This window comes from Phyllostomus discolor, chromosome 12 (assembly GCF_004126475.2).
Source record: "Phyllostomus discolor isolate MPI-MPIP mPhyDis1 chromosome 12, mPhyDis1.pri.v3, whole genome shotgun sequence".
NCBI classification, from domain to species: Eukaryota; Metazoa; Chordata; class Mammalia; order Chiroptera; family Phyllostomidae; genus Phyllostomus; species Phyllostomus discolor.
In genome coordinates, this window is record NC_040914.2 from 6,576,133 (window position 1) to 6,595,825 (window position 19,693).

At 42.2% G+C, this 19,693-nt stretch overlaps 1 protein-coding gene and 1 pseudogene across 1 annotated transcript; one reads left to right on the forward strand and one right to left on the reverse strand.

Moving 5' to 3' along the window:
- Positions 1 to 559: 559 nt before the first annotated feature.
- On the reverse strand, positions 560 to 6,349 carry LOC114511582 (interferon lambda-1-like). The gene is made up of 5 exons (XM_028530311.2): positions 6,179 to 6,349; positions 1,880 to 1,951; positions 982 to 1,125; positions 809 to 892; positions 560 to 709 (listed from the first exon to the last, which is right to left on the reverse strand). The coding sequence occupies exons 1-5, from the start codon at positions 6,347 to 6,349 to the stop codon at positions 611 to 613; spliced, it is 570 nt and encodes a 189-aa protein (XP_028386112.1). The 3' UTR covers positions 560 to 610.
- A 10,177-nt stretch (positions 6,350 to 16,526) lies between these two features.
- LOC114511284 lies at positions 16,527 to 16,828 on the forward strand (annotated as a pseudogene).
- Positions 16,829 to 19,693: the final 2,865 nt, after the last annotated feature.

The window sequence follows — 19,693 nt, forward strand, 5'->3', positions numbered from 1 at the left end:
TTAGAACTTCCCTTCCAACTGACATTTTGTGTGATATAAACTCATTTTTGTTCTACTTATTTGAGTTTGGGTTTTGATTCTTATTATATGTAAAACAACCTGATTGGTATAGACCTTTATCTGTCCTAGGTCCATATGGAAAAGAGAGATATTCAGTTTACAATCAGGAAGAGACAGAGAGATATATAAACCTGTGCATATACACACACTTTTGCACAGATGTGGGCATAAATATGCCATTATGCACCTTCAGTTAGACTCAGGTTCATGTAGATACTCACTTGGGTACATTATACACAGTCCCAGAAGTCCGGCACACACAAATATACACAACCAGTCACTAATTTCACCTGTACCACATAGACATCTGCACTCAGTATAGGCACACAGCCACACACACACTCAAGGATTCATTAATCATGGAAGTTCCAATTCCTTATAGTTTACTTGAACATATTGTATAAAAGTAGAAAAATAAATTCTTTTGAATGTGAATCAGGGCTACATCTCCATAAATAAGGGATGAACAGAAATAACTTAAGACAGGGGTGGGGCTTAGTGCATAAATAAGCTTTGGGCTCCCAGATGAGCTGGGGGTGGGCCCACATTCTCAGATGCACAGATCTCCCCTGGCAACACAATTCAAGTCCTGTTTGAGGAGGCGGAAGAGGTTGAATGTGACAGTGGCTTCAAGGCACTCTTGGGACACCTGTGAGAGAGAGATGAGAACATGGTTTCCCATTGCCCGAGCATCAGCCCCTTCCCTTACCCAGATCCCAGGCATCCATCCTCCCCTCCAATAGCTTGCCTTCTTTGGGGCTCTCTGGAGCTGGTTCAGCCAGTGCTGGAGGAGGCCGTGGGGCCTGGAGCCTGAAGTGGGCAGAGCTGAAACCTGTGGGCAGAGGAGGGTGTCGTGTGACCAGGGCCTGGGACAGTTGGGGGCATACACCACAGACATGGCCTGGGTCCCCGAGCACTCACACAGGCCTGGACCTCAGAGAGGATATAGTGCAGTGTGTGAAGGGGCTGGTCCAGGATGTCCTCCAGGGATGAGTCAGCCACAGTCTCCAGGACCTTCACTGTTAAGGCCAGCTCAGCCTCCAAGGCCACAGGGCGCTCCCACACCTGGAGTGAGAAAGTACAGATGAGAGGGCAGATAAGGTGTAAGGTGAGAAAGGTAAGCAAGAAGGCTCAGGTAGGGAGTACAGAGAAGGAAGGCAAGGGCTAAAGGCACATGTGAGGGGGACAAGTGGTGGGCCAGGTGAGAGGGAATACATAAAGGAGGATGTAGATGAAAACAATACATGTGGGGCACAAAGACAGGGGAGGAGACAGGTTAGGGGACAGGTGAAAAAGTGAAATGGGGATAAGTGAAAGATGACCCATGAGGGTCACAGAGATTTGAGGGACAAGGGATGGGGACAGGTTAGAATAGAACAGGTTAGGGAGGCAGGTGAGAGGGGGACAGTTAGATGCATAGGTAAGAAGAGTAGATGAATGAGGAGTGTAGGCTGGGAAGAGATCAGGGGAAGAAAGATGATGAGCGGGATAGGTGGGAGTCAGTGGCAAGGAGAACAGGTGAGAAGGGAACAAGGAATCACTACTGAGAGTAAACAGTGACAAACTGGGCAGAGCAAGGGGCAAAGACCTGGGAGAGAAAGGAAGATAGAAATGAGAAGAAACTAGGTAAGAGCAGAGGTGTGAGGAACAGGCAAAAAGATGATAAAAGGGACCCAGGGGAGGACAGAGCCAGGGGAACACTTGTGGAGGGACATGCGAGAAGGGACAAGAGAGAGGGAAGAACAGGTGAGATCCAGGAGGTGAGGGGCCACTTAAGGAGGCAGGAAGAGGGTAAAGGCACCTCAGTTACACAACTCACATGTAGTTGTGTCAGTGTCCACAGTCTGGGGAAGAGGCAGGAGCTGCAGCTGTGGTTTTTCAGTGAGTTTTCCTAGAGAGCAAGAGCAGAGGTTAGAGCACAACACAGTAGGAGGCTGGACCATAGCAGCAAGGATGAAGGTCTAGCAGAACTTGAGTTTGGTCAACAGCAGAAAAGGTTAGTGATCAGTCATAGCTGAAAAGCTAGAGGCTACACCACAGCAGGAGGACAGAGGTTAGCCCACAGTAGCAGGGCTGCAGCTTGGCCGAAGCAGGAGGGTTAGAGCCTAGTCTACAACCATAGGGGCTCACAGGTCCAATTAGTGGCAGTTTAGGAAGATGCTCAGCTCTCCCCTTCCTGGGGCCACATTGAAATACACACCTATATAGAGAGCAGTTACTCCTGACACACAACTGATGGCTGACTGAAGAGCTTCTGAACAACAAACTAGAGAAAGAGACTGAATAGAGAAGGCTGGGAAACTGGGAGCTCTCTGGGATCGGTGGGAACTCTCCAGGATTGGAGGTGCCAGTGAGACCATGGGCTATGTCCCTCTCCATATAGTGCAGGTGGGAACTCCATTTGGGTTCTCTGTCCTGCCTGCAGGCTCACTGCTCCATATTCCAAGGAACACGGCATGGAGCCTATTTCCCCCAAACAAAGTGGGCAAGCAGGATCAACAGGGCATCACTACATGCACCTGTCCTCCCCACCTGGAGCAGCTCCGTCTCAGTAGGCCAGCTCCCTGGATGCCATAGGTACCTACTTGGCTCCAGCTGGCCTGCCAAAACCGACAGCCTATCCCGAGGTCTCTTGTTTAGTTTTTTTTCAAGACTGGGAGAGATAATTATTTTGTCTAATTCATCTAAACACAGAAACTAAAACTAAAGGAGAAGACAGAAGAATGTCTTTCAAATAAAGGAACAAGAAGAATAACCCCCAAAATCCTAAGATAAATGGAGATAAGTAGTTTGCCCGATGAATAAAAAGACATGGTCATAAGGATGCTCACCAGTTTGAGAGTGGAATAGAAGAACTTAGGGAGAACTTCAACAAAGACTAAAGAAGCATAATAAAGAACCCAAAAGAGCTGAAAGATACCATAACCAAAATGTAAAATATGCTAGAAGAAATCAACAGTAGGCCCTGGCTGGTGTGGCTCAGTGGACTGAGTGCCAGCCTATGAACCAAACAGTTGCCGATTCGATTCCCAGTCAGGGCACATGCCTGCATTGTGGGCCAGGTTCCCAGTAGGGGGGCACATAAGTGGAAACCACACATTGATGTCTCTCTTCCTCTCTTTCTCTCTCCCTTCCCCTGCCTCTAAAAATAAATTTAAAAATTTTTTAAAAAGAGAATACTATGAATGGTTACATGACATTTTAGAAGTGGTGGATACATTTCTACAAGTATATAACCTTCCAAGACTGAGCCAAGAAGATACAAAATCTAAAAAACTGATTAGTAGCAATAAAATTGAAGCAGTAATAAAAAATCTCCCACCAAATGAAACTCTGGGACCAGATTCTTTGCAGGTAAATTCAACTAAACATTTAAAGTAGAACTAATACCTACCCTTTTAAAACTATTTTGAAAAATTAAAGAGGCAGCAAAACTTCCAAATTTATTCTATGAGGCCAGCATTGCCTTGATAAAAAAAATTAGACAAAGATGTTACCAAAAAAATTCACAGACCAATATTCTTGATGAACATAGGTACAAAAAATCCTCAACAAATATTAGCAAACTGAATTCAAATACAGTAAAGGATCATAACACTATGACCAAATGGAATTTATCCCAGGGATATTTTATGATAAAATGTCTCGACTAAGTGGACATAGAAGAAACATATCTTAACAAAGTAAAGGCTACACATGACAAACCTACAGCCAATACCATTCTCAATGGTGGAAAGCTGAAACCTTTTCCACCAAAATCAGGAACAAGACCAGGGTGCCCGCTATCATCACTTCTATTCGACATAGTATTTGAAGTCCTAGCCACAGCAAGAAGAAAGAAAGAAAGAAAGAAAGAAAGAAAGAAAGAAAGAAGAAAGAAAGAGCATCCTAATCAGAAAGGAAGAAGTAAAACTCTCATTATTTGCAGATGACATAATACCATATATAGGAAACCCTAAAGAACCCACCAAAAATCTATTAGAAGTAATAAGTACATTTCATAAAGTTGCAGGATATGAATCAACATACAGAAATTTGTTGTGTTTCTATACATCAATAATGAACGATCAGAAGGACTAAATAAGAAAACAATCCCATTTACAATTGCATCAAAAGCATAAAATAAATAGGGATAAATTTAACCAAAGAGGTAGAAGACCTGTATACTGAAAATTGTAAGATATTGGAGAAATGATTGAAGATACAAATAAACAGAAGGATATGCCATGCTCAGAGATTGAAAGAATTAATATTGTTAAACGTCCTTACTACCTAAAGCAATATACAGTTTCAATGCAATTCCTATTAAAACACCAATAGCTTTCTTCTCAGAACTAGAGCAACTGATCCTAAAGTTTACATGAAACCACAAAAAACCTCAAATAGCCCAAGAAACCTTGAGAAAGAACAGAGTGAGAGGCTTTATGCTCCCCATCTTCAAACCATGTTACAAAGCTACAATAATCAAAAGAAAATGGGTATTGGCATAAAATCATACACAGATCAGTGGTATAGAATACAGAGCCCAGAAATCAACCCTCACTCGCATGGTAAATAATCCTATGACAAAGGAGGCAAGGATGTACAATGGGGTAAAGACAATCTCTTCAATAATTGGTATTGGGAAAAATGGACAGATACATGCACAAAAATGAAATTTGACTACTGTCTTATACCACATACAAAAATAAATTCAAAATGGATTGAAGGCTTAAATATAAACCTGAAACCATAAAACTCCTGGAAGAAACAGGCAGCAAAGTCTTTGACATTGATGTTACAATATGTCTTTGGCTATATATGCATTTGGGCAAGGGCAACTAAAGAAAAAATTAGTGGGACTACACCAAACTAAAAAGTTTTGCACATCAAAGGAAACCTTAAACAAAATGAAAAGACAATCTATTGAATGTGAGAAAATATTTGCAAATGATACATCCAATAGGTATTAAGATCCAAAATATATAAGAAGCTCAGACAACTTTACAATGATGCCCCCTCCCACAATCTAATTAAAAAATGGGTAGAGGACCAGAATAGACATTTCTTTTTAAAAAATATAAGATTTTATTTATTTTTAGAGAGAGGGGAAGGGAGACACTGATGCAAGACACATCGATCAGTCACTTCTCACATGTGCCCTGACCAAGGACTGAACCTGAAACCCAGGTATGAGTTCTGACTGGGAATCAAACCGGTGACCCTTCACTTTGGGGGACAACACCCAACCAGCTGAGCCACACCAGTCTGAATAGACATTTCTCCAAATTATGTCATACTAATGGCCAACAGACATATGAAAAGATGCTCAACATCAATAATCATCAGGAAAATGCAAATTAAAACCACAGTGAGATGTCACCACACACATGCCAGAATGGCTATCATCAGTAAGTTAACAAACAACAAGTGCTGGTGAGGATGTGGAGAAAAGGGAACCCTAGTGTGCTATTAGTGGAATTGTAAATTAGTGCAACCAGTATGGAAAACAGTATGCGATTTCCTCAATTACTTAAAAATAAAGCTGCCATACAGTCCAGCAATTCCATTTCTGGTACTTATCTGAAGAAAACCGTAACACTAGTTTGAAAAGACCTATGCACCCCCATGTTCATCTTAGCATTACTTCTAATAACCAAGAAATGAAAGCAACCTAGGTGCCCATCCCCAGATGAATGGATAGCGAAATAACACTGTCCTCCCTCAGTTTGGGAATAAGACAAAGAAGTGCACTACTAACACTTAGATTCAACACACCTTGGACTTATAGTCAGTTTAATAAGGTAAGATGAATAAGAGGTACAAAAATAGCAAATGAAGAATGAAATAGTTATTTGCATTTAATATCTCTATATGGGGAAAAACTAAAACATATATGGCAAACTATTAGCATTAATAAGGAATTTAACAAGAGGGTTAGCTTCAAGTCCCCCTAAAAGTTCTCATCACAAGAAGAAATATTCTGTAACTATGTACAGTGATGGATGTTAACTAGGCATTGTGATGATTATTTAGCAACATATACAATTATCAAATCATTATGTTGTACACCTCAATTAATATAACGTTGTATGTCAGTTGTACCTCCATTAGAAAAAGAAAACCCATAGGTACTCACCAAGGCATCCTTGGCTTTCTTGAAGGCCTTCCACTCCGTTGGTGGCAGATATTCGAACTTGCCAATGTCACAGCCCCTCCCTGTTGAGTGAGGCTTGGAGGTGGGGACCGGACCTGCTGTGGCCAAGCCCAGGCCCGAGGCCACCATCACCAGGAACCATGCTGCAGCCATGGCCCACCTGCGACTGCTTCCCCTGCTGCATGGCTCCGCTTTTTAACCACGTTAAATGAGCAGTCGTGGCTGATGTGTGTAATGTGCAAATGGAAACTGCAATTTCAAAAGGCATGAGTGGGTGGGGCCCGCTGCTGAGCCAGGTGAGCTCACAGGTGTGGGCAGTGCCAGGTGAGCCCAGAGCTTTAAGAGGAGGAAACAGAAACTGAAATCAATCCCATGAGGGACCCTGAGAAATCCCCGAGCCTAGTTTAAGAGTTCCTGGGACTTTGGGGAGCCCCTAACTGAGGCTGTGGCCAGAAGAAGGATAGGCAACTGTCCAGCAGGGCAGGGACTGGCCAGGGTGTATGACAGCGAGGATGCCTGACTGCCAGTCAGGGAGCCTCCCCCACTGGTTTAAGTGTGTTCCACTAACTCATTTTATGCTCTGAACATTCCTGAGTGCAGGAAGTCCTCACTTAATGTCCTCGACAGGTTCTTGTAACCTGTATAACAAAACCTATCTGACCACTGGCTGATTGATATAAATGAGTTAAGTTCCTATAGCATATTTCTGGTCACAAAAACATCACCCAAGTTCTAAATGAAGACTCAAAGCATTTCTAATATTAAGCACTGAAATAAAATGTGAGCTATACATCATTTAAGAAAGATTCATAAAAATGGGCCAGATAATGTCTTTTCAGACTCTTTTCTGTCGAGGGTAGTGTGGTCAGAGCCTGTTTGGCCCCTTGGGCAGAGGGCAGTGCCCACCCAGGACAGGAGCCCTGCATTACAGGGACACTCACACCCACCCACTCCCACTCAGATGGGACGACTCGGACACGACTCTTCACCTGATAAGCACATCTTTGGGATGTGGGAGGAAATCCCAGTCCCTGGAGAAAACCCATGCAGATGTGGGGAGAATGTGCAATGTCCCCAGAGATAGTGCCCCAGCATGGGGTCAGTTTTGTTTTACATCAACAAACATTATGACAAAATGACTGAATGAAACAACATTGTTAGAGGACCACTATAGTTATTTTCAGGATCATCCCTCATTTTACCTGTGAGGAAACTGAGGAACAGGAAGGCAAAGTGAGTTGCCTGAGGCCCCCCAGCTGGTTCATGGCAGAGCTGGGCTTTGAACAGAGTCCCATGTGCATACCCCCTATACTGCATATGGTCAAAGTAGAAGCAGGGGACCCCTGTGAGTCACAGACAGCTAACTCTCTTTTCCCTCCCTCTGGGTAGCATGACAGGGTAGGGAGCTCCTCATTCATGGGGTTAAGAGTGCTTGCTGGGGATGGGAGGGGTTGGCTGGGGCAAAGACCCTGAGGAGGGCTTGCAGAAGGCAAGCAGAGTCTGGTAATTTTGCTATCAGCCCCAGTCCCCTGGCCACCTCCCCTGATTATAATATTTGTGTAGCAGGCAGGGAGTTGCTCTGATGTGTGGGCCCTTATTTTTCATTACTTTATTTTTTTCTTTGCTGTTAAGTACAGAAAATTATGGATCATACTCTTCAGATTTAACAGAATCACAACAGGCCCATGGGGGACCCTCTAGGTTTTTAACCCCACTCCCATGCCCAATCCCCACTCCACCCTTTCCCCCTCACAGGCACCCACTTTAATGCACTTTATATAGCTGCAAAGGTGTATTTTTATAATTTGCAGTTTTGTGCATGTATGTTTCCAATTTACATAAATGGGATTGTGTTATAATTTCATTCTATTTCTTTCTTTTTAAATTTATTTTAGAGAGAGGGGAAGCGAGGGAGAACGAAGAGGAGAGAAACATCAGTGGTGTGGTTTGCCTCTCATGTGGCCCCCACTGGGGACCTGCCCTGCAACCTAGGCATGTGCCCTGACTGGGAATCAAACCTTGGATTCGTAGCCTGCACTCAATCCACTGAGCTACACCAGCCAGGGCTATTTCTTTCTTAAAAAAGAAAAACTTAGCAGTACATTTCCCAGATGTTATATAGCTGTGTGCACCGAGTTTTCTGCCTCCCACTGCTGCATTGTGTCCCACAGTGTCCCCAGAGCACTGTCATTGGGTTGGCCAAGAAGTTCATTTTTTTTCCATACAATGGCTCTAGTAGAGCTTAGTTGTCTTTAAAACTTCATTCAAAAGAATTTTTGTTAGATTGTATTGTGACAGCTGTCATATCAGCATGCATTAAAGATTTATTAAAATTGGTGAATTTTTGTGTAGCCATTTTAATATTGAAAGTGGAAGAAATGCAATATTTTCTGCATATCATGCTTCATTATTTCAAGAAAGGTGGAAATGCAACTGAAATGCAAAAAAAAAGATTTGTGCAGTGTATGGAGAAGGTGCTGTGACTGATCAAAGGGGTCAAAAGTAGTTTGTGAACTTTCGTGCTGAAGATTTCTCACTGGACGATGCTCCACAGTCACATAGACCAGTTGAAGTTGATAGAGATCAAATAGAGGCATTAATGAGAACAATCAATGCTATACTATGTAGGTGGCAGCTGACATGCTCAAAATATGCAAACCAATAAAGTTATTGGTGAAAATAAAAAATGTGTCTTTCATTTGTGAAAAAACACAAATGAACTTTTTAGCCAGTGCAATTTTTATTTGTTCTTATCTAGTCCCCCAGTGAGGCACACTTCAGTTGCCTTCAGCTCCCCGTTAGTATAAGGCTCACACATGTCCTCTCTGTGGGGAATTTTCTAGGGTATATTGGAGCTCCCCAGCTGGTGCTCTCCACCACATCTCCTCAGCTTGTTTTTTTCACTTGCACTTAGATATGGTAGGTAGTTCCCACACATGTCCATAGCTCCCCACCTCGTGTTCTGGTGTTGTTCTTCTTCTCCTTCAAGTTCTTTCTCCTGTCTGCATGCACAATAGACCAGAAGTGCCAGGATTAATTGCTCAGAGGCAATTCATATCCAATGCAGGTAGGGAGCCAGGAAACAAAGTCTGCTCCCCTTTTTCTCAGTGGGTCAATTTTGAGGTGCGTTCTCCATGATTCCTCAAGTCCTTGGAGAGCCCATGTATGAATGACTCGACCTAGTTCCTCACAGCAGTAACCTTTGGAGGCAGGGACTAGGGTAAGAAAGACAAGGTGTCTGGGTTCAACACTTGAGGAGGCCCTCACTTTCAGGTTCAAGCCAGTGCCCTAGGTACCTCACCTGTCTCCCTCTAGTCCAGACTCTGCACTATTTTTTGGCTTTTTTCTCTTCTAATCCCAACTTTCCCACTCACTTCTGCTTCCTGGGGTCACCTCCCAAATAAACCACTTGTACCCTTGGCTCAGGGCATGCTTTTGGGAGACCCCAAACTAACACATATATGTATATATCTTAGATATATTCAGGAATAGGATTTCTGGGCCACGGGGAAAACCTGCACTTGTATTGTCTAGTTAGTGCTGTTCCACAGAACCTCCTGTAATGATGAAAGTGTTCTACATTTGCGCTGTCCAGTGCAGTAGCCACCAACCATGTGTGGTTGTTGAGTGCTTACAATTTGGTAGTACAATGGAGGAACTGAATGTTCAGTTTCTTTCATTTTCCCTTAAGTGGATGGCTATATGTGGCTGGTGGCTTACAGGAAAGGGCAGTGCAGGTCTGAGTCCTCATCCATTGCTTTCCCACATGGTGGCACCTGCTTTCCCTCTCTCCAGAAGTGCCGGAGAGTTCCTGTATCTTCCCTCAATGGCGAGGCCTCCTTGACACAAGGATCTGATTTAGGTTGATGTGGTCCAGAACCTTGACAGTGAGCCTGGTGCAAAATACATGAGACTTTTGAGATTAAGGGAAAAGATGAGTGAATTCTGCACGTGAAAGAAATGCAAATGTTGTGTGGCCAGAGGGTACACTGTAATTTGAAGATAAGTTTTCAAAGTCTGACACTTTCCCACCGAGAAGGTCTGTCCCCTTCCTTTGAATCTGGGCTGGCCTTAGTGGGCCATGTGTAACTCTAGCTGCTGCCTGACCTCTGAACCTGAGTCAGAAAGGCTGAGGCAGCTTCTGCTTGGTTCTCTTGAGACTGTCACTCTGGGGAAGGCCAGCTGCCATGATTTCCCTGAGACGACAATGCTCCCACCCCCACTTGGCCATTTCAGACACACAGCCCAGCTCACAGGTTCCCCAAACCATGGTTGGGGCTCTATCCGCTGTAGTCCCCACCCACCAAGGATCCTACATGGCCATTTTTACTCTACTGCTCCCATGCCTCTGAACCCAGGAAACAAAAGAATTATATATTCAATCTGTCTTTTTGTATACAAATATATATTTTATATACATATACATACACACACATATACATACACAGTGGTACCTCAGTACTTGTCGGCTTCCGAACTCATCAAACCTGGTACTCATCGCATTTTTACAAGAAAAATCTGTTTCAGCACCTGGTGCTTGATCACCACTCATCACACTTTTTTAGAACTTGTATGAACCTCTACACCACCCCACAAGAGAAAATGCTTCATCGGTCATTGCTTGCTTGCCACTCATTGGAACAAATTAACGAGTACCAAGGTACCACTGTGTGTGTGTGTGTGTGTGTGTGTGTGTGTGTATACATACATTAGGCAGTTAGACAGATATGAGCAGAATAGAAATGGTCACGAGGGTGGAAAGCTCTGGGTACTTAGCAATGGGCAAAACTGGGCTGGGACCTCACCCCCAGGATGACCTTTCCTCCCCTAGCATATCACTGCTCATGTGGTGTGGACCCTCCCCTGACGTTTCCTCCCCTGGCATATTGTTAGAGGAGGAAGAAGGGGGCTGGAGAATAGCCTCATATAACTCCCATGTAAGCCCTTGTGCAACCACTCCACTGCTTAAGGACAATGAGGTTCTGAAACACATCAAACAATCTTTTTTAAAAAAGATTTTATTTATTTGTTTTTAGACAGAGGAGAGGGGAAGGAGAAAGAAAGGGAGAGAAACATCAATGTGTGGTTGCTTCTCATGTGCCCCTTACTAGGGACCTGGCCCACAACTCAGGCATGTGCCCTGCATGGGAATCGAACCCACGATCCTTTGGTTTGCAGGCCAGCACTCAATCCACTGAGCCACACCATCCAGGGCTCAAATAATCTCTTTTTAAAAAGATTTAATTAATTTATCTTTAGGGAGAGTGAAAGGGAGAAAGAAAGAGAGGGAAACATCAATGTATGAGAGGTGTGAGAGATACATTAATCAGTTGGCCCTCAAACACCCCCAGTCAGTGATCTGGCCTGTAATCCAGGCATGTGCCCTGACTGGGAATCAAACCGGCGACACCTCGGTTCATAGGCCAGCACTCAATCCACTGAGCCACACCTGCCAGGGCCCAATAATCTTAAGAACCATGTCTCAGTTCTGTTAAGTACAGAGAGAATTTTGGTCACTCTAGAGATAACACCTAGGCCTCAGCTGTGTTTCAGCTCCAGGCCCAGAAAAGTAGTAAAACCAGGTAAGTGACACCATGGCTGACATCAGGACCAGTTGCAGTGGCCAATGACCTGCTACCCTGGTGCTGCCCATCCACCAGTAGAGACCAGGACCTTGAAAGGACACACATAGAAAAGCTGATGAATACTTCATTGACTGGAGAGAAGGTGGCAGCGAAGTAGGTGGGAGCTGTGCCCACTTGCTCGTGCACCCGACTGGAACATTTAGCTGATTTTCTGAACAACAAAGTGAAAGTCAACAGATCTTAGCTAATATGAAGTTTGGAAGCCAAAGTGTGCAGAAGGGGCTTTAAAACAGGCAGTAAGGAGGTTTTATAGGCAGATGCAGAAAGTACTCCCCGCTATCCCTGGCATGGTGCCAGAAACCGTGGCTGCTGTGGGGACAGCATCAGAGGAACCCCGGGTCAGTGATGTCGGCCTAATGGCTCAATCCCCTCCCAGGGCGGGCAAATTGCAGACCTACGCCAGGAGAGACTTGAACATGTAAAGTCTCAAGTTGGGGCAGAGGGAAGTACACAGGCACACACACAGCTGGTGGCATACCCAGGCTGGGGCAGAGGTCATTGGCTGGGACAGTGCCAGAGACTAGGGGGGATCCTGGCAGCATTTGAAGCTGGGAGAAGAGGTGGGCTGAGACTGGCCATGACTGAAATATACCCTGGGCTTGCCAGAGAGTTGGAGTGTGTGGAAAGCTGGGCAGTGGCTCAGAGCAGCAGCAGCACCAAGAGACTTTTTCAAAAGGGGCAAGGACCAAGGATGCATATCTGCCTGGCCATCAAGGGAGGATTGTGGGTGCAACATGCTCCCACTCAGTGCACCTCACAGATTGATCAAAGGGGTGCAGAGAGAGGTGGTTTATCAGCACCAGACCAGCGCAACTGTGTAGACACTGTGGGCAGCACAGCGCTCTGAGGTCGTGGACTGGAAACTGGGCACCTGTGATTACTGTAGCTCAAGCTGAGCCCCCTTCTTTGCCAAACCACAGGAAAGGGAAAATGGAGGCCAATTGCCCACTGCTTGCAGGGCCCTGGAAGATCTGCAAAACTGGTTGGACAGGCTTAACAATCAGCAGGTGGCTTTTTCTTTTTCTTTTTTAAACAAAGGTAAGACCTGGACATGAGAGAAAACCTGAGACAGATCCACAAAGAAGTCAGAAGGTGAACACCAACAGCTGAGACAAATTTCACCTTGCCCACAATGAGAATTTGCATGTTTAAAAAAATTTCTTTCTTCTTTATGTTTATTTAGTCTGTTTTCTTGTTTGTTTTTTCTTCTCCCCTTCATATTGCATTTTAATTTTTCTTCTTCCACTTCACTCATATTCCAAATAATTCTTGGTCTTTTACTTTTTATTCTTTTTATTCAGATTGTATATTTTTATCATGTTACTGTTATTCCAAATCCCACACAGCACCCCTCCCTGGTCTTAATCCATTTCACCATTTTCCTGAACTTTATTACTCTTGTAGTAAACGTATTTGCTCTCACACTACGCTGACTTCCTACCCCTTACTCTCATTATTTCTCCTCAATCTAACCTCACATAAGCACTCTTCTTTCTTGGCAATTCACATTCTTTCCCTCGCTCTTATAAGAGTCTTACTTCTTTTCCACCTTTTGTAAACACAGTAGCTAGTTGTGCAAAATACCACATTTATTGCTGTACTTCTCCAATGGTGCTCCTTTTGTTCACTATTTGTTTCTACTTTACATCCCATAGAATACTCTTCCCCTGACTTACTCCTTTTTGCCTTCCCCCTGACCCTGGTCAGTTGAGTGAGGAATTTCATTTCATCCCCTCCGCACAACCTGGGCTTTACTCCTTACTCTTATTAGTTTGCTTCCCTCATCCTCTCAAAATCATTTTTCTTTACTGTAGACATCTTATATTCACTTTTTGCTTTTGTACAATATTCTTGTTCCCGTTCCACCTTTACCAAACTTCATTCAGCTCTCATTGCTATTGACCCTGCTGTGGTTTTTCTCCAATTTTGCTCCCATTCCTCCAGTACCTTTTCAATTTTACTTCAAACCTCATAGTTTACTCTTCTTTCTTCTTATCTCATTGTTCCCATTACCCTTTCATGTTTTACTTACATTTTAAACTATGTTCTCTCCCTTTCTTTGCCTTGGTTCTAACCCTACTCTTAGTAATTCTCCTTCCTCTTACCACTCAATATTTTCCCCTTTTTGGGACCCTAGTGCACTGTTGGTGGGACTGCAGACTGGTACAACCACTATGGAAAGCAGTATGGAACTTCCTCAGACAACTAAAAATGGATCTGCCTTTTGACCCAGCAATTCCACTGCTGGGACTATATCCTAAGGACCCTAAAACACCAATACAAAAGACCTTTTGCACCCCAATGTTCATAGCAGCACAATTTACAATAGCTAAGTGCTGGAAGCAACCTAAATGCCCATCAGTAAATGAATGGATCAAAAAACTATGGTACATTTACACAATGGAATTCTATGCAGCAGAAAGAAAGAAGGAGCCTCTACCCTTTGCAACAGCATGGATGGAGCTAGAAAGCATTATGCTAAGTGAAATAAGCCAGGCAGTGAAAGACAAATACCATATGATCTCACCTTTAACAGGAACCTAAACAACAAAACAAAGAAACAAGCAAAATATAGTCAAAGACACTGAAATAGAGGACAGGCTGACAGTGACCAGAGGGGAGAGAAGAGGGAATTTCAGGGGAGAATGGGAAGGGTTCACAGGAACAAATTTAAAGGACACATGGACAAAAATTAGGGGAAGGGTGGTAATGGGAGGGAAGTGGGGAGGGATGGGTGGGCAGGCTGGAATGGGAGTAAAAGGAAGAAAACTGTACTTGAACAATGATTAAAATAAAATTTAAAAAAAGAAAGAAATTTATGATATAGCTAAAAATATATTTTCCCCTTTTTTAGTCATCTCATATTCCCATTGTCCTATCTTATAATATCCATAATTTCTCTTCACCTTTATTAATCTTTGCTTAAGTGCGGTTGAGATTGCTGATGCAGTAGGGGGGCTCTTTTTGCTGGTGTAGGTTTAGTTGTCTGGTAATACTGCTTCATTAACCAACACCTGTACAACAGCATACAAGACAAGGTGGGAGTTGTGATTACCAGTAAGCCCACTGGAGGTGAGAACCCCAAAACAATGAATCCACCAACAGGTAACGCCCAAGTACAACAAGACAGCCCACACAAATAGAAGAAAGGGCAACCCTAGAGCATTCAGACAAAGAGATCAAAAGACTGCACCACTGAGTCCCACAGAACTCCTAGCACAGAAGCCCACCCCAAGAAGACAGCTGGCAAAGCAGAGCACCCTGAGATGCAGAAACAAACAAAAAGAGTCACCTAAAATGGGCAAACAAAGAAAGAACCCCTAATTGAAAGGAATGGAAGAATCCCCAGTAGAAGAGCTAAATGAAATTGAGGTAAGCAACCTATTAGACATAGAATTAAAAAAAGCTGTTATAAGAATGCTCAAGGAACTCAGTGACAACTACAAGGAACTGAGTGCAAACTACAATGGCATAAAAAAGGAGATAAAAACTATAAACAAGAACCAGAAAGAAATGAAGAATACAATACCTGAGATTAAAAAAACAATACAGTAGAAGGAATTACAAACAGGCTGGATAAAACAGAGGATTGAACTAGTGAGCTGAAAGACAAGGTAGAAAGAAATACCCAGATAGAGCAACAGCATGAAAAAAGACTAAAAATGTATGAGGGTAGCTTGAGGGAACTTCAGGACAACATGGAATGCAACAACATTTGAATTATCAGAATACCAGAAGGAGAGGAAAAGGAGCAAGGGATAGAAAGCATGTTTGAGCAAATAATGACAGAAAATTTCCCTAGCCTGGAGAGGGGAAAAGTCATGCAAGTTCAGGAAACACAGAGGGTCCCAATCAAGATGAACCCAAAGAGGCCTATTCCGAGACACACCATAATTACATGCCAAGTATTAAAGACAAAGAGAGAATCTTAAAAGTAGCAAGGGAAAAACTGGAAGTAACATACAAGGGATCCCCAATAAGGCTAGCAGCTAACTTCTCAATGGAAGTTGGCTGGCTTGGAGTGTTAGCTTCTCAAATGCTCCAAGCCAGAAGAGAATGCCAAGAAATATTCCAAGTAATGTAAACCAAAGGCCTGCAACCTAGACTACTCTACCCAGCAAGGCTCTCACTTAAAATGGAAGGCCAAGTAAGGAGCTTCCCAGACAAAAGAAGGCTAAAAGAATACACCTCCACATAACCAGCATTGCAAGAAATGCTAAAGGGACTGCTTTAAGAAGATGAAGAAAAAGAGTGAGAGAGAGGAGCACAAGTACAAAAGAAAAAAATGGGAATGAATAAATACCTTTCAGCACTAACATTAAATGTAAATGACTTAAACATTCCAATCAAAAGACATAGGATAGCTGAATGGATAAGAAAACATGACTCACATAAATGCTGCCTACAAGAGACCCACAGAACAAAAGACCTACACACACACTGAAAGTGAGGGTTGGAAAAAAAAACCGGGGTAGCAATACTTATATCAGGCAAAATAGACTTCAAAACAAAGGCCATAAAAAGAGACAAAGAGGGTCATTTCATAATTTTAAGATCCATCAGAAAACTATAAACATTGTAAACATATACACACCCATCATAGGATCACCCAAATATATAAGGAAAATCTTGGAGGACCTCAAGAAAGACATAGGACTCCTCTCCACTGAAGTGCTACTGCCATCATGGATACAGGTCATGTGTAACCTACCAAGCTAGCCAGGGTCACCAACGTGTTGGGCAGGACTGGCTCGCAGGGACAGTGCATGCAGGTGCACGTGGAATTCATGGATGACATGAGCCACTCCATCATCCACAATATGAAAGGCCCTGTGCATGAGGGCGACATGCTCACCCTACTGGAATCAGAGTGAAAGGCTCACAGGCTGCATTGAGTTGGTGTCTGGGTCCTGGATGTCTAAGTGGGCCACATGGTCCCTGGGGATGACGTTCGACTGTTAATGAAGTGTTTGTATTATATGTGAAAAAAAAAGATATAGACAGCAACACACTCATAGTAGGGGATTTTCATACCCAACTGTCAAAAATAGACACATCTTCTAAACAAAGAGTCCACAAGGACATTGTGGCACTGAATGACACACTGGATCAGATGGACTTAACTGATAATCAGAAACTTTCACGCCAAAGAAGCAAAATATATTTTCTTTTCAAATCCACATAAAATATTTTCAAAATAGGCCATGTGATAGGACACAAAACAAGCCCAAACAAATTAAAGAAACATTGAAATCATATCAAGCATTTTCTCAAATCAAAATGGTTTGAAACTAGAAACCAACCCCAAGGAAAAGACTCAAAAACAGTCAAATACATGGAGACTGAATAACATGTTATTAAACAATGAATGGGTTAACAATAAGATCAAGGAAGAATCAAAAAGTTTCTGAAAACAAATGAAAATGAACATAAAACAGCCCAAAACCTACAGGACACAGCAAAGGCAGTTCTGGAAGTTCCTAGCAATACAGGCCTACCTAAAAGAACATTTCAAATAAACAACCTATATCTACAAAAACTAGGGGAACAACAAACAAAGCCCAGAGCAAGTAGAAGGAATGAAATAATAAAGATCAGAGCAGAATTAAATGACATAGAGACTAAAAGAATACTCCAAAGGATTGGTAAGTCCAGGAGAAGGTTCTTTGAAAAGATAAACAAAATTGACAAGCCTTTAACTAGACTCATCAAGAAAAAAAAAAGAGAGAGGACCCAAATAAATAAAGTCAGAAATGAAAGAGGAGAAATTACAACTGATACCAGAGAAATACAAAGGATTGTAAGAAATAACTATGAACAACTACATGTCAATAAATTGGAAAACCTAGGTGAAATGGACAAATTTCTAGAAACATATAATCCTCCAAAAGTGAGTAAACAAGAAGCAGAAACCCTCAATAGACTGATATCAGCTAGTGAAATTGAAGCAGTAATCAAAAAACTCTTGGCGTACAATAGCCCTGTGCTGAACAGATTCACAGGATGATTTTATCAAACATTTACAGAGGATCTAACCCCAATTCTTCTCAAACTATTCAAAAAAATCCAAGAAGAGGGAAGACTCCCAACTCTTTTTATGAGCATCATCCTAATCCCAAAACCAAATAAAGACACAACAAAGAAAGAAAACTACAGGTCAATATCGCTAATGAACACAGACGCTAAAATCCTCCACAAAATACTGGCAAACCACATCCAAAAATACATTAAAAAGATCATACACCATGATCAAGTGGGATTCATCCCAGGGATGCAAGCATGGTACAATATTTGCAAATCAATAAACATAATACATCACATAAACAAAAGGAAAGACAAAATCACATGATGATATCAAAACATGTGGAAAAAACATTTGATAAGGTATAGCACCCAGGGAACCTTAGTGCACTGTTCGTGGGAATGCAGAATGGTGTGGCCACTATGGAAAACAGTATGGAATTTCCTCAGAAAACTAAAAATGGAACTGCCTTTTGACCTGACAATTCCACTCCTGGGATTATACCCTAAGAACCCTGGTGCACCAATTCAAAAGAACCTATGCACGCAATGTTCATAGCAGCACAATTTACAGTAACCAAGTGCTGGAAGCACCTAAGTGCCCATCAGGAAATGAATGGATCAAAAAATTATGGAACATTTACACGATGGAATACTACAGAGCAGAAAGAAAGAAGGAGCTCCTACCCTTTGCAATTACATGGATGGATCTGAAGAGCATTATGCTAAGTGAAATAAGCCAGGAAGTGAAAAACAAATACCATATGATCTCACCTACAAGTGGAACCTAATCAATAAAACAAACAAGCAAGCAAAATATAACCAGTATACAAACTGACAGTAACCAGAGGAGAAGGGGAAAATGTAGGAAAGAAGGGGAAGTGTAGTCAAGAAACATGTATAAAGGACCCATGGACAAAGCCAAAGGGGGGGTGGGATTGAGGGTGGGAGGTGTGGATGAGTGGGGTGTGGGAAAATGAGGGAGACAACTGCACTTGAACAACAATAAAAAATCTAATAAAAAATAACAATCAGGTCAAAATAAAATAAAATAAAATTGCTTCAATAAGTATCATGTATACTCTGGAAACAAATTAAAAATAGAAGTATCATTAATGACAAAAGAAATATGGAACTTAATGGAAACTTTGAAACTAAAAAATACAATAACTGAAATAAAACTCACTGGCAGGGTTAAACAGAAAAAATGGAAAGGAGAGAGGAAGGAGTTTGGATTGTCATAATAGCCCAATAGAAATGAACGAATCTGAACAACAGAGAGTATACAGATTGAAGTCTGCACAAAAGATAAGTTGATTTTGAAAGATTAAAAGAAAACTTGCAGCACAAAAGGAGCTCCAAGGACCCTTGGAATGATAGCAAGAGATCTTACATTCACATCACTGATGTTCCAGAAGAGAAACTGAAAGAAAATGGATCTGAAAAATATTGGGAGAAATAATGACTGAAAATATCCCATATTTGACAAACTATATAAACCCACAGATTTAAGAAGCTGAATAAATCCCAAACAAGATATATGCAAAGAAATCCATATCCAGGCACATCATAACCAGACTTCTGTTGGTGTAAGAAATGTCCAAAAGTGTAGATAATTTTTATGAGTTTATTTGAGCCAAAGTGATGACAATTTTTGGAAAGTAAATTCTCAACAAATTGAGAAAATTCTCTGGAGAATGTCAGTTTTACAGCTTATTTTATACATTAGAATCAAAGGAGGAGACATAAAGATTACATGAAATCCATGGATGGTAGATTAGGGAAGAGGAAGAAAGCAAAGAGGGGAAATCTCTGGAATTGGATAAAAAGA

Bases quoted from the DNA above. Each gene is read 5' to 3' on its own strand.
- LOC114511582 (XM_028530311.2), bottom strand. From the start codon at position 6,349: ATGGCTGCAGCATGGTTCCTGGTGATGGTGGCCTCGGGCCTGGGCTTG. The intron at 1,952-6,178 runs GTGAGTACCTAT...CTTGCTCTCTAG, and splicing joins AGAAAGCCAAGGATGCCTTG to GAAAACTCACTGAAAAACCA. The intron at 893-981 runs GTGAGTGCTCGG...CTCTGCCCACAG, and splicing joins TCTCTGAGGTCCAGGCCTGT to GTTTCAGCTCTGCCCACTTC.